Raw genomic sequence first — 27,244 nt, 5'->3', positions numbered from 1 at the left:
ATGGCAGCAGATTTACATTCCTCATTTAGATTCTGGTGACTTGTGTCATTAGTTCTTGGCTCACATAACTCTGAACACCTGAACTACTTTTTACTTTCTGGATGGCCACATACTCTTGTTCAAAAGCTGGCTGTGGTTATGGTCTTATTAGAGAAGGTCAGGGTCAGCACACAGGGTATGTGGCAAATTTTCATTTTGGTATTCACTGTTTTAGTGATAGTCTGGGCAGCATGTTGGTAAAGGAGGCACTTGATGTACAGGTGCAGGAGGTGAATGATTTTACTGTCTTCAGAGAAGAATTAATTTGCTGGAAATGAAATACATTTTCTTGCTCCTGGTACATTCTGAATATTAAAATGGAGTAGAGGACTGTGGTCTTTTACTCACACTGATAATCAGTTACCAACTGAGTCAGTGGATCTATTTGTAGAGGCAACTGCCAGCATGAATAAAGGGATCAAAATCTGGTCCACAATTATGGCCATCTGACACCACTGCATTTGGGAGAACATATTTAAAACAGTCTGTGTCCAGGTTGTTGTGGTGTTCTTGTGGGGTAGCAACATTTGCAGTTACTGCTGTGAAGTACAAGTGTAATGGCCAAACTGGCCAGAGAAACAAAGGTTCACTGTGTCCTTCTGATGTGGTTTTGAGATGTTTGGTTCCTTTGCTCCTCTTTATTTGTCAAGAATAACATTGGTCAGGCTGTATAACAGGTTTGGCGAGGGGGGGGGGAGGTTATCAGCATTGAAAGCATAGCATTTAGGGCTTGGTTCAATCTAAAAGCATTTTGTACAAAAAATGAAAACAATACGTTTTTCTGTCTGATTTTCTTTTCCTGTAATTTGAGGCGTGTTAAAATCTACCCTTCAAAGCAAAAGATAAAATTTTAAAAAAATGTGTCTAAATATTGCACAGTAAAATTTCTATATAAAAATCAAATAGTGACATAGAATATGGTGTAAAGAGTTGTGTTGTTTGCTACTGCCTTCCAGTAGCTCAGGATAGCAGCACTGCTGGCTAAGGACATGGGACATAACTCAGAGGAAATGTAAATGTCTGAATGCAAGTTGAGATTAAAGCAGCCAGTACAGATAAAATATTTGCAGCTCTGTGTACACTGAATCCTGTAACCACTTTGACCTCGAACCGATGTGGAATAGCAGCTATTTTATAGAGCAAATAAACAATTATCCTTCTGCCCATGCAGTTTCAAAGTACAGGATGGCTGACTTAGTTGTCAGACACTGTTAAGGTAAAAATTTTCAGTGCCAGAAAACAGAGGGCAGTTTGTGGATTTAGTTTTGTTTCCTGCTCTGTTTTCTCTTTGCTGTCATTGATAACAGAAGCTTTGCTCTCGAATCAGTCAGATCCTGTGCTCTTTCCTTTGTGTGCAGCAGCACTGAGCAGCAGGGCACACGTTGTACCATAGCTTACAGTGAAGCTGAGAGATTTGTTCAAACAAAGATGTTTGAGAGTTGATGTGTTTCTGAAGAGATGTGAAACCATGGAGACCACGGGATGTGCTCAGCTTTGCCGCATCCTTGATGAGCGGCTGCAGCGGGAGCTGCAGGGCAGGGCTGGGAGCCTGGCCTGAGCAGCCATCCTGGGGCTGTCTGCTACTGGGAACAGGTGCTGGGGCACCTGGCAGTGCACCCAGGAGGTGAAATGTGTGTCATGATGGAACATGGAACTGGGAACTGTGAAAACCCTAGAGGATGATTTGCATTATCTGTCTCTTTGTTGTTCCTGCCGTGCCATACTGTGACCCAGCAGCTGTATCTCTGAGGCATCGTGGAGGAGAAGTATTAATGTTCCCAGCACCCACGTAAGAATGATCCCACCCAATCTTCTGGACATAGCCCAAAAAGGCAATTGTGGTTAATAATTGCAAAGGTTTCATACTCCAAAAGGACATCTTTCTGTACTGGTTCTGAGAGTTACAGCATAGGAACCAACCATGTTACCCCATCCTATCTGTCAGCACTGGGCAGCAGCTGCCAGTGGGAACCTCAGCAGAAAGCAGGGTTTGATTGACTGATCACAATTCACTGTGTAGTTGTTTTAATGGGTGTCTGAGTCTGAAGGGAAAGGAATGGCAGTGAACCTCCCCAAAGCATCTCAAAGTATGATCTCACTGACTCTGAAACAGGAGAGGCCTCTGGACTGTGTGTGCTGGGTGGGCAACACATGGTTACACCTTTTGGGGGAGTCAGGCCTCTGGTAGTTCCTGTAAAGCATCACTGCATGCCTGAGCACATTATAATAACCCCGGATTGTGTGTGTGTTAGTCAGGATGTACCAGGACTCCCACACAGAAAGCACAGGTTTCCATTTTTACTGTTCACAAACCACTAGTCATAGGAGAGAACTGCACTGACCAAACACAGGGAAGACATTATAGTGTTGTAGGAGAAGGGATTCCTTGGCCAGAGGTGGGTGGTCATGGTGCACTGCATGCTGTTATGTTGCTGGCTAATGTAACATGTCCCAGGGCCGTTGGGTGAATTTTCTCATCTCTGTTTAATCTGAGAAAACAGAGACTTGTAGATATTTGCTGTGATTATGCAAGGACAGTCTGATCCTGATCCTGCTAATGTCAGGGAAAGCAAGTGTTGACCTTGACTCAGCTGTGGGAGTTCCTTCCTTTTCTGTCATCACCTTACAGTGAGCCAGAGCCAAACTGTTTCCTTTTCAGAAGCAGCATTTGGATCCCTTAGCGATGAAAATGTTTATCTTTGCTCATGCTTGCTAAGCTTTTGTGTATTTGAATGAGAGGATGTTCTTGTGGCTGGACATCCAGGAATGCAGTGGTGCCTGAGCTCCTGATGAAGCCCATCAGTAATTCAGTGCAGTGGAAAAAACAAAATTTGGTTGTGCATGAAGTGTGCTACAAGTTTGTAATGGAGTGACTGGGGGAAACCCACCCACATCCATCACTGGAGCTGCTTATTGAATACAGCCCTAAATGTTTACTTTTAAAGCTGTGCTTATTAATATTCTGTAGTGATATGTTTAGTTGATGTAACAAAGCCGTTTTCTCTAGGAAAAAAAATTGTTTGAACAGACCAGGTGGTTACTTGTACCTGTGACTTTGAAGTGTGGAAATATGACATCAATTGTATCAAGTTTGATGCAGCATGTTATTTCTTACATTAAATGGAACTTTTTTCTCTTTCTCTTTCAGACTTAACCAACATAATGACTGCTGAATATTAAGGGAAAACTCAAGAAGGTTACATGTTTGGTTGTCTAATATTCTTGGATTTGATATGAGTCACCACATCTGTTCATTAGTAACATCAACAGCATCCCAGTTTGTATGCACATTATTCACATTCCTATCTGTTGTGTTTGCAGAAATGACATTTTTACCCTTTTTTCTAAGGGTTACTTTTTGATTTTCGTATTATTTGATTGCATGAAGTTGCCCTTTTCCAGTGGCTGAGGTTTATGAAGATATCGCATACTTGAACATGTTTTAGATTCCTTTTCTACACTGAAAAGGCATAACTCCAAGTTATATCATTCTAAATCAACATTTTTTAAACACAAATCTTAGAAATGAGTCCCCTCCATACACCACTACAATTATCTTCCATATACAATAATTTTAAATTTTCCTGTATTCATTCTCTCTTGGGTTTTGATCAGTTTACAACATAAAAGAAAAATTATTCTTCAGTTGAAATCACCGCCAAGTTCAATAATGTAATAAAATACCTTTCCTTATTAGAAGTACCTAGCTAGTTATACTCTTAATACTTCTCCAAACCATGATGTAATGTACACTGACTTAGTTCCTATATGTGGAGTTAGTGAAAGTCTTTTTGTGTTTCTTTAGATTAAAACAAGGATTTTTCCAATGCCAACACAATTTGAAATCATTCATTTGGATGCTTTCCATTTTTAAGCTTACTGTGATACACAGCCCTATGGGAAACCAAAACAAAACATCAATTTTAAAGAATGAAAGGCTTAAAAAAAGGATGCTGTCATTCTGGCTTTTTTTTTTTTCCTTTTGGAAATAGAACTAGACTAGTAAGTAAGCATTCCAAATCCATTACTCTGTGTACATTATTGTTGCTATTGTGATAATAGAGATTTTTATTTATTTTTATGCCAGCTTTTATTGTGAAAACATATTTAGTCTGGTTTTATCAATCCTTGTTATGCTTGTCCTTGGAACATCTTTTGCGTATTCAAGGTTTGTAGTTGATGAGTTTACTGTAAAAAAACTAAAATGAAAAAAAAATCACAAGGAAAAAAAAACAAAAAACCACCAAAACAAAAAGGAAACAAAAAAAATGTATTGTTTTTACAGAATAAATTTATTGGAATGTGTATTGGGAGTAAGGTTTGAGGTTGTAAGCAACTAAGTTAGCGTCATATTTGGCTTCATACGTGTAATAATGTGAGGTATTAATGTAAGTCAAGTATTAAAGCAAAACATTCTGTTAACATGAGTTGACCATAATCGATACAAGTGCAGGTGAGATCTTTATTTTTTCTGTACTTTGCCTTTTCTGGATAACAGGAGGTCATTAAATTCACCTTGAATGTACTCAAAGTTTCTTTAAAGACATCAGAAGTCACATCAGAGGCTCAAATACCAGTTTGTGAGCCAGCACGTCCTGTGACAGCCCGGCAGTGCTGGGTTTGTTTCCCTGGGAAGAGGCACTGGAATGGAGCTATCCCAAAGCCTAAGGAGCTGCTTTAGGGATGCTGGGTGCCAACAAGCATTGCTTGGGCTGTGCTGTGGGTGTTTTGGACCTGCCCCTTTGGCTGGAGGTGTAAAACCTGGGCCCTCTCCTCTGACTGCTGCTGGGAACTGCAGGGCAGTGCTCAGCAGGAGAGTGTTACAACCTGAATTTCTCAGTGCTCTGAAGGTCCCCTCCTGCAGAGTGCAACACACAGGCACTTGAACTGCTTCCTTGTTACTGATTTGGCTTAAAAATAAAATTAATGCAATCAAAACACCAAGAAGTCAACATACCCAAATAAAGTGTGTCCAGTTAAAATGTATCAGCTAGTTTCATCTGTGAGAAGGCACTAAGTGTACTGCTTTTAATATAAAATCACATTGAAGGCATAGAAAGAGCTGTAATTACAAATAGAAACATAAGCTGCCCAAACTAAGGTCGCTGTGTTTGCTGCTGCTTCTTTTTGAGCCAGCAGCATTAGCAAAAGTAGCTGTAGAGACACAGCCAAAACCCCTCCTCTCTGGAAATGCAGGAGTGGCCTGAGCCCTCTGTGCCCAGCCCACAAGTGCTGGTGAGCACCTGCTCGGCTGCAAGCAGGTGAGCAGTCCTTGCAGAAGTGAATCCTGAAGAGAATTAACAAGACTTTATGATTTGCTTATCATATATGGAGTCTTACCACAAGAGCTGATTGCTTCTTAAAAGATTTCTTGGGATTTTTAACTAGGTTGACCCACAAGACATACTTTTTGACAAATAAAACATGTGCATGTGACAGAGTTATGGATGTTAATTTTTCATGCTTCACAATGCCGACCTTCATGTTGTGCAGTAGCTCTGTGCAGGGACTGCTAGCACTGCTATTCTTCAGCGTGCGGAGGCTAAACACTGACATCATTATTATTATTTAACTTCATGCAGTATTTCTAAAACTGTCAAAGCAGCTTACTTAAAAATAGCTGTGGAAACTGGCAATCCACTGCTGTGCAGTCACAATGTTGAGAAGTGGTGCTAAAGGCAGCATCTTTATTTTCCCTTTTTCAGTAGGATAAACAAAGCAGACCGTGCAACTACACAGTTGTGCAATTTTACACATCGTACACGCTTCATTTGGGTTCCATTTGAGCAGTTCAGTTACATCCCAACCCAATTATATACATAGCCAAGGACAGGAGCTGGAAACAGTTCTGCTATTCTGGTTTTTCTTCTTGTTTTGGTTTCATAAAAAACTCTGGCTTGTTGACACACCTGTAAGCGAACAGCTGGGGAAGAATCCCGTACATTATGTTCAATATCAGGAAAAACTCTTTTGCTTCTTCAGGGACTCTGTAGATGTAAGGAGTTCGAGCATGAAGAGAAGCACCAATATGGGAAAATTGAGCCTGTGGTGTGTATATAACACATACATTAAAAAAAGGTAAAGTTGATGTATATTTTTGGAAAGATGGCATAATCTGCATGCAAGTCTGCATCTCCAGTGACATATTCCAAGCCAGCCCTTACTCCAGAATTACCCATCATACTTTGGCAAAGTGGTATAAAAATACAGTATAAACTAATATCATTCATATCTTGGTGTATGAGGCATAACTGGAACTATCAGTGGCATGGTAAGAAGTTTGTTTCATGCACATGGTGAAAGTGATCATTTCATCAGGTGCAGGATTCCACCCTGGCTTTCTGGCTCATAGTTTGTGCTAGAGGGTCCACAATCCTTCCCCAGAAAAGTGGCCACTGAAGGGCACATCCCTGTGGGGCTCAGTCAGGGGGAGGGCTCTCCTGCCTGGGAGTTAGGCATCAGTGGGAACAGCCAGACACTCACTCTGAGTAAAGTTAGAAAATCTTGAAACCTATGTTAATTCTGGTTTGGGTTTGGATTTTTTAATCCTAAACCCAGATTGTTCCAGATTCTAATCCCAGAACTGATGATTTCAGAAAATGTCTGCAGTATTTGGGTTTTGGGCTGAGGCTGTTGTGAAGCAGAGATTGAGCATTCAGTGAAGGTTATAGGCACAGACAGGCTTGCTGGCCTGAAGCATATTTTTAGCATAAACAAACATTTAAAGATAGAAGTGTCAGGATAGTCAGTGTCTTTTGTTTCCATCTGTTACCTGCTATTTCAAGCCATAGTTTATTCACATTAACTATTGTGTGTCCAATTTTTTTATTACTATTTAGTTAGTTAGCAGTGGAGGAGATTGAGAAGATAAACATCAATTCAATTGTAAGGAGAGCACTGGGACACCAGGATATTAGGAACACAGAGGAGTACACTACAGCCAAATCACATCCTCTGTTCTGGCTTCAGCAGGAGTCATTTTGGCCTCACGCAGAACAGGGTTCTGGTCACAGCAAGATAGCAGGGAAAATAAAGGGCAGGTGTTTCAATACACCGCCCTAGCAAAAGGTTAGGCTGAGACCATCCATCAAAACAGAAACAGAAATTTCAGGTGATTCCAGCCACCTCAGCTGAATTGGGAGAGCTCATTGAGCAAACCTGAGCCAGGAAAAAAAGTAATCAACGAACTCAAATCCACAAACACACTTCAGCAGAGTGCCACTTAGCATGTTTCTGTAAATAGCTATTGCACAGCAAACAGATGTTCAGGGGCACACTGTCAGCAGCCTTTTTATATTGGCCTGGTAATTCACTGTGTCTCTTGCAGCCTGTTTGTTCTCCCCTGCCTCAGGCAGGCCCTGCCTTTGGCACCTGGGTGGGCTTGCTCAAATCCCTGCTACCTCTGCTGGTGTGGGAGCCTTCCCAGCCCTGGCAGCCAGAGCAGCTCAGCAGCCCTCTCATAGCACAGGGCTATGGACAGAGTCCCAGACAGATGGACAGACAGCCGCCAGCAGGCTGCAGGCAAGAGGTTTGGGCTGTCTGATGTTTTCCCAGACCCTGAGAGCCTCTGGATTGCATTTTAGAGCCTCGTCTGGGGTGAACAAGCTGCAAAGCTGCTACTTTTCTGTGGAGGCTTTGTGAGGCCTGCCTGTCTGTGGGGGTGGTCAGCTGTGCATCAGAGTAAGTTGCTAGTAAATTTCTTATAATCGCAGTAAACCTTGTGAGGAGCTGTAAGGGGGTGCTTCTGAGAGATCCAGAGCTCCCAGAGCCTCCAAGATGCCTGAGTATCTAAGCCTTATTGTATGGTCTTGTCTCTTACAGGAGTTGTGGCACATTAGTGAGCTTTAATTGTTGTAAAACCAAAATGCAGTAACATGATGTTCTGTCTGTAGCCTACAAAGATTTTTAGTCGTTAATGATGCACTATATAATGAAGTTATTGCTTATTAGTCTTGTTTTTCACTGTAACACATGGCTTCTTCTTTCATTACCAAGGAGGATATTTAGGCCTGTGAGGTCTTTTTTTTTTTTTTTTTTAATTTATTTGATTTGCCTTTGTGAAAATTGTGTTATGTCTTTAATCTCCTGTGTTTCTCTTCCATGACTGTTCTCTGCTGCTACTTCTTTTCTTTTCCCTTCCCCTCTTTTTTTTTTCTTACTTGGAGCAGGGGATATGTCCTAAAAGAGATCTCTCACTCACCAGTAGCCCAGTCCTGCTCTTCCTTCAAGTACCAGGCAGACTGGCACCAAACCCCTAATTCTGAGCTGTCAGTCCCTGCAGAGCTCTATGCCTGTGTGCTGGTGCTCAGTGAGAGAAACCTTGAATGTTGTGTTACCTCGCCATGGTTGAAGTCTCTCAGTAAATAAGCCATTCCTTGGTGCTTTCTGTTACTGGTCTTCTCTCTAAGTGGAGAATTTCCAGGCTCCAACAAACCCCTGAGCCTTGGCTGAGAAATCAACCAGATGAGATGCTGCAGGTAACCTTCTAAGGTAGCCTTACATGCCTAACATCCAGCCTTTTTTACCCCTGAAGCCTTGGCCACCCTGCTCCTCAGGCATTCCCACAGCAGTTGGAAGTTTCCTGGTGCTGGATGTGGCACTGCCCAGCTTGGCAACTGCAGTCTGTGTCTGCTTGCTTCTCATTGACCTGCTTGTCTGTATGAAGCAGTCTGGATTTGGACTTTTTACAACATTTTTTGCCTTCTTGCCTAATCGTAGGCAATATTTCAAGTATTTTTTACCCTGCAGTTAAGGACAGAGAAGGACCCAAAAAAAGTTTAGGAGTCCTTCTTCACTCTGTGCCTTCTCTCTAAGACTGACTAAAATCAGGCAAAGACTATAACTTTGGAAGGGTTTAGACCTCATCTCATGAGCCTAACAAAGCCATCAAACAGAGGGGGAGTAACCTGGAAAAATACAGGGTCTCTGATAGACAAGAAGCATGCAGAAAGTAGCCACCCAAAATGGCAGGTTATGGAAAACACTAAGAGGGAGTAGAGGTAAACTTTCTACATTTGAGAAAACAGAGAAATGGCCTCCAGGGAGTTGGTGAGACAGAATGACTTTGGCTAGCAAGGCTGTGGCTCTTCATCCTTTCTCACGTGGCTCACTTGCATGGGGAAATACCTATTTCTTTTAAGTTCAGAGGTTGTTCTAACTCTTTTTGTATAATCAAAGCTCCTGGTACTTAATTCATGTGAAATTCAAAGAGCTCCTCCTGAAGTTTCAGAAAGTCTAGTAATTATTTGGTCACAACTAATTTTGGAGTCTGAATGTTAGTAATGGAATCATTGAAGCTGAGAGTTATTTGTAATTCTGAAAATCAGTACATGTGTGTCTGTGTGAAAGGCTAGTAGGCACTTTGGAGGTTCTTAGTTTAGATGCATCACATGGTATTTTGTGACTTGTTTTTGTAAAAAGTACATCATAATGATAGAAATAAAAATAATTAAAGTCTCCATGTTCCCCATCTGTAGGAGCAGTGTTCATTCCCAGGGAGCAGTGCCCACTGTTTCCACCATCAGATACTTACCTTTATTGGACCTTTGTGTGTGAGGGGAAGCAAAATGTGTTTCGGTAACTACATATGTTTTAATTATCAATTAAACAAGTGTTTTAACTTAAGATAACAGTAGACAAACCTGTAAATGTGTTTTTTGCTTCAAAATACAAAATACCCAAATAACCTAGAAAGAATCTTCAATTCACTGTCACATGCATTTTACATCCCAGGTTGGTCACAGTTTACCAAGTCAAATCAGTTAATTCCTGTTCAGTTGTAGGATGACTAAAGTTCATCCTGCAGTGCACTAAAGTCAAAATGCCAAAAAAAATCCCTCCCAAATGTCAAGAACTGTTTTTTGAAGCAAGATAAAATATGAAGAGTACACAGCAACATAGAGTTCTCTTAATCAGTTTCTGTCAGCCCACAGCATTTGCTGCTGCCAGGATGAGCTTTAAATAGTGAAATGGGAAATTGTGGGTGTTAGTCTAATGTGTGAATGGACATCCTGAGGCCGAACCACAAAGAACAGCAGAGGGGTTATAGACTTCAGCAACAAAGTGTAGCATTCACACATCTAAAAGGTACAAAGGGCTGTTTAAAAAAAAAGTGATTATTTGTTACAGGAAACATATAAAAAGAAAAAATAAAAACCAAACCAACCAAAAGAAAACACCTCCAGACCAGGAGGCTGAGCTTTCTGGTAAGTTTGCAAGGTTGTGGTAGTTGGCACATTCTGACTTCTGATTTATTTTCTCTTGTGTTAAAAAAAAATCTTTGAAGGAGTGGTTTCTTTCCTGATTGTCTGGGAAATTTATGGTACCTGAGTAATCTGTCAGTAGAGAAGAGTTTCTGACACAGCCTTGCCTACTTAGCTAGCTTGTGCTTTATTTTTTTGGTTTTTTTAAATTAGATTTTGGCCAAACACGGTTGTACAGTATTTATTATACCTTTTGAGCATCTAAACTTTCTCATTAATGTTTGCCAGATTCTGTTTTGCTATCACATTCAAGATTCTCTATAAACTGATAGAGAAGAAAGAAGTCCTATTCTCTGTGGTAACTCCCAAATAGAAAACGTCACTCCACCCTTCTTATTGGGCAGTTAAAGTGGATTGTAGTTTGTATCCATGATTCTCTCAGACCTAAGGAACCAAGTGTTGGTTTGTGTTTATCTCACAATGGTATTTGAATTAGTTATTGCTGTGTCTCTGTGTTGTCACTATTGTGGCAGGATTATTGTGCTTATTTTCTGCATTGTCTGGATGTTCTGACACACACATTTCATTTCCTTTGTACAGAACAAACCAATTGTCCCTGTCTCTCATCTGTTTAATGTTCATCTGTCTGTCATAAGTAATTTACTAGTTCCTGTTGAATTGTTTTGTTTTGGTCAGTCTTCTCATAAGCATCAGCCCCATTCAGTAATTAACTACAGTTGTTTATTTAAGAGAACCAGAATGGAATGAGTAAAAGAAACATGATCATTGTGTGCCTTTGGCAACACGAACACCTCTGGGTGTTATTGTGGTTTGTGGCCCAGGAGACTCCCCGAGTTCTCCCAACACTGATTCTGTAGGTTTTATATAACAAGAAAATACTTTTTCCATTTATATATTTCAAACTACCTACTTGGCCAACACATATTATGGAAACAATGTATTGTGCTGCTGTGTTGTGTTTGGGTTTTGTTGTTATTTTTTTTATGATGGACTGTCACAGCTTTAAGATGGGCTTCCTTCGTGATCCCAGCTAAAGAGTGCATGGTGTTTAATAAGATTTAAATGAGCCCAATAAAAACATTGAACATTATGTAGAAGGAGAGAAGTCTGCCAAAGCAAGAATGTGGTCATTAGAGAGTAGTAGATTTGATTCTTCAGTCCCTTAAATCAAGGGGTATTACAGATACAAAAGGTGATCTGGATTGCAACAGCACAAAACTTGTGTGGGAAAATCAAGCCCTGGGCCCCTTATTGATTCCATAGGTCTCTAATTTAAAAGTGAACATTTGGTAAAGAAATACCTGAGCAAGTCCTCCAGCATGTATAAGGGTCAAATCAGGCATCCAGGAACAACCAGGCACTAGCAGGCCATACAGAGCTATCACATAGTATGGCACCGAGTAGAACATGTATGCCAGCATCTGCATTTCAAACACATTTGCCGTGTGAGGGAGATGCATTTAAAAATCAGTCAGCTGCTTACTGAGAAGTTGAGACTACTCAAAATTACACTTCTGGCAGCAGTGATTCCCAGGCTTTTTTGTCACGACTGGATCCAGCTACCCTAAGGTCTCTCCTGATGTCGGTGGCTGTTGTCTCCTTGCCCCATCCATACCCACTTCGTCCAGGACATATATTCCCGCCCCTTACTATCTTGAGGCCATGCCAAAAAGAACGTCCTGGCTTAACTCCTTGTCCATGCAGCCCAGGGAGCCTGTCAGGCTCCACTGCACTCTCAGCTGGGAGCTGTGAGACGCAGCCATGTCCCCATTTCCCAGAAAGAACTCATCCAGCAGTGACACTTAGTTCCTTAGTTCCTTATTTCCCATCCCTGTGTCCTCTGATTGCTTTGGGCTCTGTGCCTGTGCAGCAGCCAGGCTTGCAAAAAAAGTCAACATCAAATACTACAGAACTAAAGCAGAGCATTCCCTCATCTGCAGTGTTTTCTGTATGAAGTGCCCAAGAGTGTGTCACTGGGGACAGAAGTGCAATGTGAGCTTAAGGATCTAGTCCTATTATATCAATTCTTGCTCCATAATTCCACACTGGAAGTCTACTTTGCCTTTCTAAGGAAGGGAAATGAACATAAGAAGCATGTAGATCTGTTTCATGGGCTATATTAAAAGAACCTTGAGTAATTAGGATGCACAGCTCCATGTAGCCAATTTGAACCTAAGCTAAGGTTATCTCAACAAGGAGTTGGCATCCTACAATGGCTAGAAATAGTACTAGAAAATACCCTTTAACTTGCCATGAATGATAATTCCCATGTTGACCTTGTCATCTCTGAAACCCATGGCTTCATCTTTGCACAAGTTTACAAATCACTCCTTACCACTGCATGGTCAGTGCTTTACCTGAAGCTTAGGATAGGCAGCAGGATCTTTGATGTAGGGCTCGTGCAGTTGAATGTACAGCCGGCAGAGTTCAGCAGGGCAGTCCAGGGCAATCTGCGAAGTTTTAAAACTTCCAGTGATCAATTTGTTCTGAAACCAGCCAACCTGACATGTGTTACCAGCCCTAGAGGTGCACTAATGGTCTGCAGCACAGCTATCCTGGAGTTTGCAAAGCTACCCTGGAGGTTTCACTTAAAAGGTGAAATGCAGCCTCCTGTCAGCTCCTGCTCAGTGGGTTTGTGAGGAAATGCTGGAGAATTTAATCAGTTGGCTATGCTATTGTGAAAGTATAATTGCTATTGATGTGCTCTGATAAATAGCTTTTGATCCCACCAAATTAATTTTCCAATGGAAAATTTCTCTAAGACTGGAAACTTCAGGATAAGCACCCAGTTTTAGGATAGCAAGCTATGGATGTCATCCAAGAAAAGAGCTGCACTGGGACAAGGTAGCAGTGGAGATCAATGCATGAGACAGGTGTAACTTAAAGTAATAATTTTTGAGAGTAGTTATGGAGAGATTATTGGATTTTACATTCCTGTAGGAAGAAAAAGTTCCAAATAAGCATGGAGGAATTGCAGAAATAGTTCCTTTTCATGGTAGGCATTAAAACTACTACAAAAAATTGTGCTCTAAATTGAGCTAGCAATCCATGTGAGCAGCTGTCCCTGGGCATGTCTGTGGCATCATTAATGCCTGAGCTACAGGGCTGAGCAGTTAAGTTTTGCACAGCTTGATTTCATGTGCATTTGTTGTGTGACTCTGAGGGGGCAATGCAAAACTTTAAAACTTTACAACAGTCAGTATTCCTCCATGTTCTTTCCCAACATGGGCTTCCAAGAAGCAGGTCTGAGTGGACTATAATGGATTGTATTTTATGAACTTTTGCACAAAATTATGGTTCCTGCACCTTACACAGTTGATCTCTCTATGTATAAGCAAGGCCAGTAAGCAATTCTTGCTTGGTGAAGGAAATATATAAGGAAATTACCACAGTCTCAAAATCAACACAAAAAAAAATTCCTCAGAGAAACGAAGTGGGACTTCAGAACCAAAACTATGAGACCAACATTTTCCACAGTGAAATTACAGGTAAACCAGCTGATTTAACCTATGTCAGTAGTGCTCTGAAATAACGTGATCTCTAAGAAATAAAGCTGTCTGACAAATTAGAAGAGAAACGTTTCTGAGAGGCAAGTTTTAAGAGAAGCAGGAGGTGAGAGGGGAATGTGAGCAGCACAGCTACAGAAGGACAATCTGCACTAGGTAAATAAAATGTTGCTGGGTATTTATCATCACCTCCTACTTGAATTATTCTAGAAAGGATCGAATCTAAAAATCAAGCAAGCAGGCAGTTATCTGAGATGCCTAAACATTTGAGCTGTGCTCAGTGAATGATACACAAGTTTCATTCTGCTTAAGACAGAAATTGCATTAGAGCTGACAAGGGAGTAGATTTACCTGCTACTGGATTTACTCCTGAAAGTATTTTCAGTGCTACTTCCTTCCCTCAGAAATTTTAGTTCAATCGACTATGCTTAGAGAGCAACCATTTTTAAAGATTGTTCACTTGGTAAGTAAAAAAAAAATGTGTGTTGTTTGGGTAACTTGGACAATTTTTTTTTTCCTTTTAGGTGGAAATGTTCTCCTCTATTTCATGCAGTGTAAGCTAATTGGTTTTGTATATAATTTAAAATATACATTACTGCTTAGAAAAACATGAATACATAATTTAGTTGCTTTGTCTCCATGTTGTTGGCCATAAATGGAACAACAGACCAATGAAAACAGTTTTAGGTCGTGTTGATTTCTTCTTGGGATGCTATTTATTCTGGTGATTGTGCACCTCCTTTTGAAAAATATGCTGCACACAGCACAAAATGGAGAAGCAAAGCAGCAATAGTTATCATATATAATTTATCCTTTTATATCTAAGGCCTATTTGAACCCAAGTGTTACAAGATTTCCCCTGACCACAATGTACGTGCTTTTTCATACAGACTCAAATTTAAAAGTTCTATTGAAAATTAGCTTAAATTATTAAAATATGTTCAACTTACCATGCCCCTAAATATGCAAAACCCCGTGGCTAGGATGAGGTATGCAGCTAACATTAAATCTATTGGTCGTCTTAGGAGTCCTTTCTTCTGGACTTCCTGAACCACCTGCAACACAGAATGTGTTTAGTAGGTACATCCTGGTTCCCTGTCACAAGTATTTAACTCCAGATCAGTCACTGCAAAGAGGGTGGAGTGGTGAAACATCATGAAACATCACATCTATCCATTCATCTCAGAGACAGAAAGATTTCCACCTAAAAAGGTGAGTCCAGACTTTATAGGATGTAGTGAGGAAAATTAATCTGAATAAACTCTAGAAATGGATGGATTCAACTGAAGCCGTTCTAATAAAGATTAGTGTCATTTCAAGCAACCTAAATCAAATGAACACTAACTCTGCAATCACCTAAAGCTTTAAAGCAGCATAACTTCTTCAAAATTGTCTTTTTGTAATTGGAAATAACTTGTTTTCCTGAATGTCCCTATGTAGAAAAGCCTTGGAAATGTAGGTTTGTCTCAAACATTTGAAGTTGAATCTAGTATGCTTTGTAAAAGGACTGGGTCCATCTCATTAGTGAATGCTGGTTTTCAGCAGCTTGTGACACTATTAAAATTAATGGACTATCACTGGCTTAAAATAAAAGCTTTTCTGTGGCTGGTTGAGTCCTCTGCTGAGTTCGGTGAGCAAATATTGTGTGCAATGCAGAAGTAGAGAATGAAATGTGCCTATCGAGTGTGTGGAACCCCTTCCTTTTCCTCCTCTATCACTGAACGCTGTGAATTCCTGGGATGGCACTGAGATTGCTCCAAGGCCTGGCTCTGATCTTGTGCCTCCTTTCCTCAGCACAGGAATCCCCCCTGCTGCAGGGACAGAGGTGGGGTTCCCACTCTTCAGAGCAAAGTCTGACAGGGAAGGAAGTTTGGGGGAACCGAAGGCACCTCTTTGCCTACACAGTAAAACCTACAAGGTCCATGGAAATCATTTGAGCTACACTTTCTGCACTGTGTAGTCGCAGACAAAATTATAAACACATCAGAGTATCTTTCTGCAGTTCAGAGGGAAAACTTCCCTCTGAATATATGTGTTACTCATTTCCTCTTCCTTTTTATTGGCCGTTTGTTGGCATGCAGACAGCAAAAGAAAAACCTGATTTCCTTCCTGTTATACACTTGTGGAATTGTCTGCAAAGTGCAAAACAAAAATTAGGGTGCAGGGGCACAGTTAAAAGCACACAGGATCACGATACTATAAATTTATTGAAACAGGAGAACCAATCTTGCCAAAAAAAAATTCTGAGTAAGATCTGGATTACAGATGATCAAAAATAAGGCTGTGGCAAACATAAGCCATCCCTTTCATAACATTTTCTTTTCTGATTCTCTTTTAAATGATCTTTTTCATTAAAAAAAAAAGTGACACCTTTGTTTGGTTTTCAAACACAAGTAACAGGTTTTGGCAGTATAGTGTCACTTCACAGGATTCAGAGTACTGGTGTAGGAATATTTTTAATAGTACCTGCAAAGAATGCCTATATTCAAATATTTCTTCCTATAAATGAAACAGGTCGCTTAGGGCTGAGTTATAAAAAATTTTCAATTGTAGACTACCTTGGACAATGGAAAGCTGATCTGTTTTCTTTCCCTTTTGGACTATGTGTGAACCTTATTGATATATATAATCTCCTCTTTTCAAATATTTCAATATTCCTCTTCAAATATTAAATGGATGTGCATTTTTAGTGCAATCACAAAGCTACAATAGAACATTGTGCTTCGAGCGTTTGGGGACAAATTTGGTGCAGTACCCTCTGAAATTGCCAGGGTACAGAAAACTCACACCTTTTTTTTTATGCATGCATGCAAACAAAATGAAAATGCAAAGCTTTTAAAAAAAGGAAAAAAAACAGAAGCAAGAATTTGATGCACTTTGCTGACAGGCCTCAGCTACAGAGTAGTTTTTCTTTACCCTTCTTTTACCCAGCAAAGCCCCCTTCACCCTATGCTCAATTAAATTACGTGCTGGCCAAGCAGAGCTGGCCTGACACATTTCCCATGTACTACAAACAACATTGAACTCTGCACAGATCTCTGCAGCCCCAGGGATTCTTTTGTGCAGCAAGGAAGTGGGTAGGCACGCTTTGCAATTTCTCTCACTTCCAGGAAACAGCCATTTTCCATAACTTCTGAGAGGCTTCTTACATCATCAGTTTTAAGAAATTAGAATAATCTTGTGTGCTGTCTGTAAAAGTCAGTTCCTTCAGAAGTCATGTACAAATCTGAATTTGTGTATTAATTCTGTTAAAGAATTTTAAATTATATGAAATTTTTCTGAGCTGATACACTTGCAGATAAATCTGTTGGGCTTTGTAAAGACTGCAGCACAGCTTGGCTTGATTCCAAATGAGGGCATAGCTCCATTCCACTCCCATGTACCCCCACTATTAGAAAACTAGCAAAACCTGAATACCTCTCCTCTGGCCCCACTGTGATTTTTTTCCTTAATTAACAGGTTTATAATAATATTATAGCAATGTCTACCTTGGCCAGCAGAATACACTGTGCTTCTGTTGCTTTCATGTAAGTATTTTCCTATATGCTAACAATAGCATGTTTAAAACCACTGTTACATTTTCTTCCTAAATTTTTTTAATGTCAAGTCTGTATAATTATAGTTTAAAAAAGTTAAATTTTACAGCTAATTCCAAATGGTCTACTGATATGACTTAGAATGACTAGCTCACTGATTAGTAGCATTAAAAACAACTGTTTTCTGGAAACAATTCTTAACTGGGGACTGAAAGAGTCACATGAAAAATTTATGAGTAGCAATGTTAAGATTTAAAGGCATGCTCAGATATGGAGCATAACTTGCCTGTGAAGATTAAACACAGCTTCTGAAAAAAAAAGCCAGCTTGGGTGGGCTATGAGGTCCCACTGAAAGGAATCAAGGCTTTTTCTATAACCTGTGCAAGGAAGTTTAGTTTTCCAAGAAAGGATTCATGAAGAAGTGCAATGTTAAATTTTCAGGTCACCAGCTTTTCCTGCATTCTCTTTTTGAAACAGAATATTAAATCTAAGTTCCTCTGAAATATATAATAAATTAAAATATCAAATCTAGGTAAGTAGTTTATCTCCTGGTAAGCCCAGGAGGAATGGCTGTATTTCAGCAAGTAATCAGTCCATCACATATTTTCTATAATGTCTATTTCTGTAGTATTCTTAATACCAGGAAAACAGACTGAAACCTTCATCCATGCTCCACACAAAGGCTGCTCTCACTAACGTGTGCAGTAAAAATTGCCATCACTACCTTTACACTTGATGAGTCTAAAGAATGTACTTCTGGAGTAAATTAGTGACTCCTTCAAATAAATCAGCTCAAATAGCTTTGGGATGGCACATGTGGTTTCCTATAAGTCTGTGCAGGACAGTAGAAGGTTTAGTACCTGAAGATTCTTCCAGTTTGCCCTCCATAGGGATTTGCCCTAAAAGTTGTGATTCTGTAGGTGTTCTTCAGCCCTGAGGAAATACAAACATCTCTCTATGCTCCTCTTTCCTCTGAAGAATGAATGGCTGGCTGGATGTTGTGTTTCACACCTCTCTGGGAAGGTCTGTCCTGCCTGTGCCACTCACACTCTGGCTGCCTGCTAGCTCTGAGCAGCCACTGATCCTTCATCTTGTCCATGTTTGCAGTTACAGAATGAACCTGACCAAGTCTCAGGAGTTCTTGTAATGCAAAAATTTTAATTGATTATATTGTTTACAACTGGTACAGAGTGCTGCAGCAATAAACTGGCTTGCTTACAGCAACTAAGAGTTAAAAGATCTATTTTATTTACTGCAGAGATTTTTAAACTTTATTTTAACAAAACATTGCATAAACTATTAATGCATTATTTTGATGGTTCAGTTAATCTTGTTATAATCCATCTAGTTATTTCAAAGGTAAAAGTCTAAAGTTTTAACTAAACATTTTTACAGGTTTTTCTATAAGAAGTTGTTATGAATTTTTTGTATCAGTTTACATACTGTGTCTCACCTGTAAAATCTAATATATTACAGAAAGCACATACAAAAATTATTAAATTACACAAAATCTGTAAGTCATCTGCAGAAGAGTACTTTCCTGCAGTGTTTCTGCAGGATTTTGTGGTGCTTTATGAAGCTGGTAAATACCAGTATTTTCATCAGCTAAGAAATTGAAACAGACAGAAACTGGATAGATAGAGGGTAGAAACACAATTACATCTATGAACGGGTTCTTTACTCTAGACATAAGATTCTTTTGCTTTTTCTTTATTCCACCATAATGAAATGGTCCTGCAGTATAGATATTTTGGCAGTCTTCAGAGCCAGACAGCAATTGTCATAAGAGTGAACAGTCACAGCACATTCCATGCTTGCCAGGGGACCTATAAAACCCTCCAGAAACAGCCAGCATATTTCAGCTGCCCTAACAGTAGCCAGCACTGAAATACTATAGAATTACCTTGACTGGAGTGTCGTGAGTCACTGAAGGTTGGTTATAAATTCTGAACCCAGCCCATATGGGAAGGCAGACATATGGTATACTTAGGAAAATAGCTGGACACACTTTTGCTCCATATTTGCCTGTTAAAAAATTATTACAAGATTTATGAGAATTTGTGAGCTCTGTTGCAGAAGAATTAAAAAGTATGCTAGGTAACAACAAACCTGAAGCAACTATTGTAATGTAAAAAAACATAAAACATTAGAAATCACTGTTAACACACAAATCCTCTTGAAAATCACATGCTCAACAGGAGTGGAGACACAGGTAAAAGACAGCCTGTGAGACGGGAAGCCATTTTAGAATTAGGCATTTTTTGAGAAGATGGGGACCCACATCTGTCACTCTGCATTGAGTAATCCTATAGGATGGGACAGCTTTCAAATCTCTCAATTGCTTCAAATAGAGACCTCATTATTTTTAAAATGGGGGGGGGAATGTATCCATTTTTCAAGATTTGATACTGCATTTGTTTTCCAATGAGCTGATTTCTCCCAGAGGCTTGTACAGAGGACAGAACTTTCAGAGAGCTCTCCTCAGCCTCAGGTAAACCAGGAAAATGGATGTCTTTGACACTGGCCACTCTGTGTGTCAGGAAGGAAGGTGGCAGGCATGCTCCTGAGAGGCTTTCTAAGAGGAAAGAGGAAGGGTCAGTCACACTAAACTTGCTGTTTTCTCTGCGTCGGGAGCTGCACTGTCCCCAGCCTGTGCCATGAATATTCCTCCTCTGGCAGGACCAAGCAACCTTCCCAAAAGCTGACTGCAGGATTTGGACACACCAACGTTTTTCTCAGCTGAGCATTTGTCAACTTTGCAACAGTTTGAGCTTAGCTAAAAAGGAAATCTTCTCTTGGGAAAGGTTTCAGCCTTAATGGGTCACCTGCCAGTAACAATGATGTAAATATTTTTATTGTAATCCTCACCTCTTACAGCACTGCTATGCACAGACTTATGTTAGAAATCTAGGAATGTTAAATTTAGTTTGAAAACATAATAACTTCCAGATTTTATTTTCAAAGGTGATTTGGGTGCCTCTTGTAAGCTGCTGGAAAGTCAGACTTCTAAGCAAATTGGAAATTCTATGCAAAGTAAGATTTATATTTTCATGATACTAAGAGACATTATTGTCTCATTACTAAAACCTGGTTTAGATTAAAGCCTTATAGATATATCACAACACAACACTTTCTTTTTTTCCCCTTGAAAAACTAAGTAAATTTAAAGGGTTTTTTCTTCCCCAGTCTCCACTTTTTCTTCCTCATATTTAAATGTCAAAATATCTTGTGTCTCTTTACTGATATTCCTAAAATTCCTCTTTCATATTATTACAGAAATGAACCAACACTGCACTAAAATATAGATAGCACAATGCTGAATTTAGAAAATGTTTCACAGGAGAAAGCTGGTCATATAAATTACTTCCTTACCCACAATATTTCCAGGCATAAAGACAATGATGCTCATGATAATGGAACCCAGCCAGTAGAGACCAATGGTTCTATAGCTCTGTCTGTTAAAAAAAGAAAACAAGATATAATTATTGAACCATTTCTAAAAATTCCCTACCCTAAATACACTCATTGCTGGGGTTGTGTTTTACCAACTAGGGGCTTTTAAAATCTGTACCAGAAGTCAAGAGTGGATTGCTGCATGGAGAGATCCTACATTTGTGTGGGACAAGGTTATCACATGGACACTACAGCCTTGGGGCATACTCAGTTATTTGCTGTTGTGTCACTCCTCTGAAGGCTGACTGCATGAGTTTGCACATCACAGGCAGTACAAGACTATAAAACAATTAATAATTAATTTCATACTGTTAATGATACTATTACCAGCAGGTACATTTGCCTCTGAAAATTAAGTACTTACTCTCTCTAACTCTTTGTTCAACAACAAGAAGCATAGGAATCTCTAAAAATAACCATTTTCCCTTAAACTTCATGTCATTCTCTAACAGGGAGGAGAGATCATCATGGTGCTAAGCAATACATTATTCCTATCATAATTTTTTTATTCAAAAACCAATTTTTTTCACGCATGCTTTTAATGCACATCATCTTTCAGCTTTTAGCTAACACGAAGCCATGTAGATGTGCTGCACTCTGCTGCAGGGTGAAGACAGGATACATCTCCAGGCATTTTCTGGGCTTAGCCAGCTGAGAGGAAGGGTAACTTGGCAAGTTGGTTTCATTACCCTGAAAGTAATGAAATTTTAACAGTGCTGCTTTGGCCTACAACATGAAACCACCCTGAAATAAAAATCTAAATACTGCACGGGAAAGAAAGGACTTTGTAGAGGATTTGAGAATGCGAGGCGAGTGAGCAGTGCCCAGATGAGACTCACTCCCATGCAATAGCTGCCACCATCAGCAGGTACATCAGGTAGTGCGCGGAGCCGTCCCAGTAGCAGATGACGTGGCCGTAGGCGGTGTTCAGGTACGGCTCACCCTGGCAGCGGTTTGGGAAAAGATACAGGGCTTAGAGCAAGAGTAACAGTTCATAAAGGACAGCAAGAAACAAGTTCGAAAAGTAACTGGTGTTCCTTCAAGCAGTGGTACAGCTTCTGACTGACAATACTCATTTCCAAGCACAGACCTGACCTAGCGGGATCAGGCATAACTGAATGAGTTCTACATTTCCAATAAAGGGTGCAAGATGGAAGGGGAAACTCCTGCTGTGACTGTCAGCATTACTCTGCCACTTCATGAAAATATGACTTTTCCATACTTTAGTGATAAATAACTACAAAATAAAGATAGATTTAGCATACACCAAATACAGATATATTTAGCAACCTAGAGATCTACAGCAGTATTGAATATATGGATGTCGACATATGACCTTGTAGGGTCCAACTCATTGCACGCTTAAGTTCATGGAATCTTTTCAATGACTTCAGTGACTTTCCTGTCAAGCTCTTACTGAGCTATTTTTGGTGGATGTTGATATTCAGCAGCCAGCAGATTCTGCTGACTAGGTATCTGGCATCATCATTTTTTAACTCTAATTCCTTTTAGTAAAGTGATTAGGCAAAAATAAACGGGCAATTTTGTTTTCTTCTTGGTAACACATTTTGGTGTTGTGGTACTCATCCACTCCTCCTCCTGTGGTTTTCTGCAATCATGCACAGTCCCTTCAATTCCCACAGAAGTTAACACAGAGCAGTGTTACTGAAGTTAAGTGTAACAACAATGGAGCTTGAAAGCTACATTATTTCTTCCAAATGAGTCAATAGATTGCAGGTCAATGAAGGTTTTATCCATAACAACAATGAAGAAGGTCAACTACAAAATTCAAGAAGACCATTTTGAATGTGTAAGTGGCTATTTTTCTGTGACTAATACTACATCAAGTTATTTATAGTGAAGATTTTATTTACACTTTTAAGCCAAACTATTGTTTACCTCTCTCAAATAATGAGTCATGAATCCATCAATAATTCCATCCTGTTCCAGTCCAATTATTAGATTCACTACACTGGTAAAGGCAAATACAGCATAAACTGTAATAAGAAAAAGGGGGAAAACATAAATTAATAAATACTTGGAATCACACAGTTGCTTCACAGTCCAATAAATTTTCAGACAGAGATCTATTAAACTGGATGTTTAAGCTTTGAGGTCACAGATATTTAACACACAATATGACTTTCCCATATAGCTCAGGATTTTTTAATTAGTGGTTGTTCAACACAGCTCTTTGGGAGCTTTTCTGAGGAATGGGAAGTTCTGTAGAGCTGTGGGCACAGCCTCCATGGAAAGTCAGTGTCTGCAGAAAGGACTGTGCAGCCTTTCAAGAATCGTGGGTAAAGAAGTTTACAGCCTTGACTGTGGTCATCACTTGGAAAGGAGAAAGGACAAAAGGGAGGTGGAGAGAACATGACTTGTAATTTTTTCAGGTGAGCAAGGAAAAGTGCACAAGCCACAACAGCCTAGAGCAAAGCTGTGAGTGAGGCAGTCCCTGCTGGGAGCCAGGACATTCAGCTTTACCAGACTCACCATAAAACAGCGGGTCTTTGGGTGGCTTTCTCTTGACAAGAACACGAGCTGACAGAGCAATAAGAACCAGAACCAGCAATCCAACTGCAACGATTACCCAGGAACTGTAACAGAATGTTAAAAAAAAAAAAAAAAAAAAAAAAAGGAAGCATTTAAAAGAAAAAGAGAATTTTGCTTTGTCAGCCAGCTAGCCTCAAAAGGACATACTATAAAGTAACTTTTAATAATTTAAAATACTGATTTTAAAGTTTATTGCATAGTCTGCCATAGTCTTCATCCTATAGTTTTGAAGAATTTATGTGTCTCTCTTTTTACTTGTGATCAGCTAAAAAAATATGAAAATAACTAGATAAACAACATATCCAGAAATCTAGATTTCTCTGATTAAATCAGTTTTCATACTAAAATAAACAGAAGCTATGGGAAAATTAAAGGTCAATGAAAGATGAGGATCAAACCCACAGAGATTTCAAGGCCAAAAATGATCATTGGGGACATAACTTCAGCAATAAATTATCTACTCAGGAAATTAAAAATTCAAAAATAAATTAAATCTGTCCTGTGGAATAGGAATAGCAGTGTAGGGCCCTTCTGATGGATCTGGGCTTCATGTTCAGTTATGGAAGTGCTACCAGAGGTCTCTCCAGCCCTACAAGGCAGGACCACTTGAGTGGGTTCAGTGATCAGCACAGGTGGGCTCAGGCAAAGGGATCTTTTCCCTGGAGATGGAGCTATAATGTTACTGCACGTACAGTGGGAGTGGCATAAAGCACAAAAAGTCTTTGGCATAAAGCAAATTTGTGTCATTCTCCAAGAAAATGCCAACTAGGAGAATCAGTTTTAAATTGTTGCATAGACCTACGGGTGTAAATTATCTTTAGCCCTCTTTAAGGTAAAATTCTCCTCCTCACTTGTCACTTTTGTCCTTGTGCAAGGGAAAAAAATGGAGGGGAAAATTAGGTAAAGTCCAGAAGCATAAGCTAAAAATATCTGGTACATCATTTTATACATAGTACCACCCTGTATCAAGAAAACAATTTGTTGCACAAACAAATTATATTATGACAACATCAACCTTCATGAAACGTGACCTAAAATTATTGCAAAGAGTTTACAAGACCAAATATTTCAGAAAATATACACACATACTTTCTAAGTCAGGATGAGCAGTACTAGCGTGTTGATTTATTTTATGCTTTGAATCTTCTGCTAGTCTGTTTTCCCAGTGATGAATTTCTTCATACCATTACAGCTGTTAATATTGCAGTGACTTTTCACTGCAGTCTATCAATTTGAAATAAATACTGGCAGTTAATCAAGTAAGTCACCATGTGTTATTTGACATTACTCTAGCAATGAAAAACACAAAAAAAAAAAAATTCAGTTATGGGCCAGAAGGAGGAAAATGAAGAAGGAACAGATGTAGCAAAGCCCTAAAAACAAGAAGCAAATATTTGTGCAGTAAAGTTGCAAAACACCCCGGGCTGTGGGATCTCAAAATACCACACAGACCTTTAAGTGAAGAGGGTTTTGCCATGAGGAACGACTTTCCTTTTCTAGACCCGCGGTTTCTCCGGGATCCCGGCTTTTGGCAGAGCCAGGGCACCGGGTCATTTGCAGCTCGGCCGCAGGCTGAGGGGTGCCCGCGGGCAGCCGGCGGCTCGGGAGCTCTCCGGGGCCGGCGAGTTCTCCCACTCGCTTTGAAACAGAACCGGATTTTGTTCGCGAGTGTCGGGGGGGCCGCGGAGCGGGCACAGCCCCACGCGGCAGCGGCAGCGGCAGCGGCACCGGCACCGGCACCGGCACCGGCAGGGTCCGGGGCGAGCCGAGCAGCCGCTGTCACCGCATCCCGGCTCGGTCCCGGCTCCGCCGCCCGTCCCGTCCCTTCCCGTCCCGTCCGTCCCGCTCACCCCGCGCCGCCGGTGCAAACCCCGCCGGGCCCGTCCCGCCTCACCTGCCGGTGGCCGCCAGGCAGTTGAAGAGGTACGTGACGGGGATGGCGGTGAGCGAGAGCACGAACACGCCGGTGGCCGCCGAGGCGCTCATCCCCGCGGCGGGAGGCGGCGGCCGCGCTGCGCGCCCCAGCCCAGCCCGGCCCAGCCCGGCCCGGCCCGGCCCAGCGCCGTGCCCCAGGCACCGCCCGCCCCGGCCCCAGCGTCGCAAAGGTTAAATCCGCCTCGGAAACCGGAGCCACCCGCTCCTCCGGCCGCTCGGGGAGCGCCTCCGCCCTCCCCGGGGCTCGTCCCGCTCCCCCTCGCCCCTGCCCGGCGTCGGGAGCTGCACGACGGGCGATGCCGCCCTCTCGGGACAGCGGGTGCGGGTCCAGCCCCGCTCCTCCGGTGACCGACAAAGGCGACGTGCCAAGGGTCCGCTGAGACAGCCGAGCCGGGCGCCGTGACAGAAGCGTCCCGGGTTAAGCGCGGGCTGGCACCGGGGCGGCCGCAGCCGGGGCGAGGGGCACCGCGAAGCGATCCGCTCGTGAGAGGTGGTGGATAGAGAGAGGGTCCCTTGGTCCGGCTACTGCGGAACTCCCTGAGAAACCCCCCAAAAATTTATGCACCTCCTTTGTGTCAGTATTTAGCTGGGTTATTAAGAACAACAACATTAGCGTTTTTAAAATGTTGGGGGGGGGGGGGGAGAAAGAGTTAATATTTTCCATTTAAGTGCCAAAAAAAGTTAGCAAAAACTCGGTATATGTTTGACCTTAACCATCAGTCTTTTCTTTCTGGCTTCAAACTTTGCCTGTACTTCAACATCAACACTGAAGTGTCAGCAGTGGAACGAGCCTTATGTGCAAAGCAAACAGAAATGAAAACCGCTGTTCCTAGAAGTTACTGAGCGTTTAATTCCAGGACATTGGCACGTGAACATGTGTTGCCTGAAGAAAACAGCAAATGCACTTCTAGCGTGCCAGGCAAGCTCTTTCTGGAAGAATTAACACCGTTGAAAAAGCACCCTCTGCAATAATGGGTGCAATTCAGACTCCCTCATGTTGAAGTTATACAAAGCAGGACTGCTTAGGTGGCTGAGGAAACAGGGCACCTGTCTGTCAGGAAAGGCTGAAGAGTTTGGCTTACAGAGCTTTCTGTAAATACTTGAGTTAACACCAGAGAGAGGAAAGAACTCTTTAATTTGAAGAACAAAGCTGTGAAGAAACTGTCACTAGTTTTCAGAAACAGCTATGAGCAATAAAGAGTATTCTAAGTCTTTTGCAGTAAATTTGGTCAGTTTAAGCGACTAATTGATATAATACCTCTTACAGAAAGGAACTTGGTGAACCAGAACATATCTAAGTCCTATCTAGTCTATACAAACAAATTCTTGCATAGTTATTTCAAGTGGGGAAGATCTAGAATCTGACCATAAGTATAAAAAAAGGGTTAAACCATGCTCAATCAAACTATCTGGTAAAAACATGATGCAAGTCCTAAAAGTAATTTAGTCCACCCAAGTGTCAAAATTGCCATTGGATGAGTCAGGGCTAAATTTACCACCTCCAAATGCCTACCTTTCAATGCACAGCCGGTTTACTTCTCAAGCTTTCAAATGTATAGGCTGCTTATTTGTATGCAGCTGCCACAGCGCAGTCTCAAGATTCATGTCTCAAGCTTCTCTTCTCAGTTCCTGTGTCTCTGAAGTCAAACACTATATGGGAAACTTCTTCCTTACCACTCTGCCAGCATATTCCAGCTCTGATTTGCATCCAGCTTGTTCCTCAAGTCCTGTTTAAACTACTGAGTAGAAAATGTCAAGGCACATCCTGTGGTGATCAGTCAACAGTAAAGATTCATTGCTTGAGTCTTTTATGTTGAGATCGATCCACTTTTGATTAGAAAGATAATTATGAGCATCTGATAGCAGAAAAGTCCCCTGTAATGGGATATTTGAAAGGTTTGTTCAAAGGGCATGTTTTCCCCTTTCATTTTCGTCTCTGGCCCCATAAAAGAAACTTCCAGCTCTCTCATTCCTTTCCATGTCCTGACAGAGGAAACCC

At 40.9% G+C, this 27,244-nt stretch overlaps 2 protein-coding genes across 4 annotated transcripts in view; one reads left to right on the top strand and one right to left on the bottom strand.

The window, feature by feature from the left end:
• The window catches only part of HDGFL3 (HDGF like 3), a 35,785-nt gene extending 32,421 nt beyond the window's left edge, over positions 1-3,364 (top strand). The window contains exon 6 of the mRNA XM_062501538.1: positions 3,188-3,364. Coding sequence (XP_062357522.1) covers positions 3,188-3,193 — 6 coding nt within the window. The 3' untranslated portion in view covers positions 3,194-3,364. The remainder of the gene's footprint in view (positions 1-3,187) is intronic.
• Positions 3,365-5,890: 2,526 nt separating this feature from the next.
• Positions 5,891-25,296, bottom strand: TM6SF1 (transmembrane 6 superfamily member 1). Of its 3 annotated transcripts, XM_062501381.1 has the most exons (10): positions 25,205-25,296; positions 23,251-23,354; positions 22,657-22,754; positions 21,597-21,700; positions 20,677-20,759; positions 19,208-19,329; positions 14,719-14,823; positions 12,620-12,712; positions 11,564-11,683; positions 5,891-6,082 (listed from the first exon to the last, which is right to left on the bottom strand). In XM_062501381.1, the coding sequence occupies exons 1-10, from the start codon at positions 25,294-25,296 to the stop codon at positions 5,891-5,893; spliced, it is 1,113 nt and encodes a 370-aa protein (XP_062357365.1). The 3 variants fall into 3 exon arrangements, with proteins under 3 accessions (XP_062357365.1, XP_062357366.1, XP_062357367.1); XM_062501382.1 differs by lacking the exon at positions 12,620-12,712; XM_062501383.1 differs by lacking the exons at positions 5,891-6,082; positions 12,620-12,712; positions 14,719-14,823; positions 19,208-19,329 and having other exon boundaries at positions 11,598-11,683.
• Positions 25,297-27,244: the final 1,948 nt, after the last annotated feature.

This window comes from Cinclus cinclus, chromosome 13 (genome assembly GCF_963662255.1).
Source record: "Cinclus cinclus chromosome 13, bCinCin1.1, whole genome shotgun sequence".
Lineage (NCBI taxonomy): Eukaryota > Metazoa > Chordata > Aves > Passeriformes > Cinclidae > Cinclus > Cinclus cinclus.
Note: the sequence above shows the minus strand (reverse complement) of the source record. Positions and strands in the feature narration are given on the sequence as shown.

What these genes read in the sequence shown, in the direction of transcription:
- TM6SF1 (XM_062501381.1), bottom strand. Translation starts at nt 25,296, where the DNA reads ATGAGCGCCTCGGCGGCCACCGGCGTGTTCGTGCTCTCGCTCACCGCC. An exon ending in CTCACGACACTCCAGTCAAG is followed by an intron (nt 14,824 to 19,207) that starts GTAATTCTATAG and finishes TCTGTGTTGCAG; the next exon opens with GTGGTTCAGGAAGTCCAGAA. An exon ending in ATGCTGGAGGACTTGCTCAG is followed by an intron (nt 6,083 to 11,563) that starts GTATTTCTTTAC and finishes TACACACCACAG; the next exon opens with GCTCAATTTTCCCATATTGG.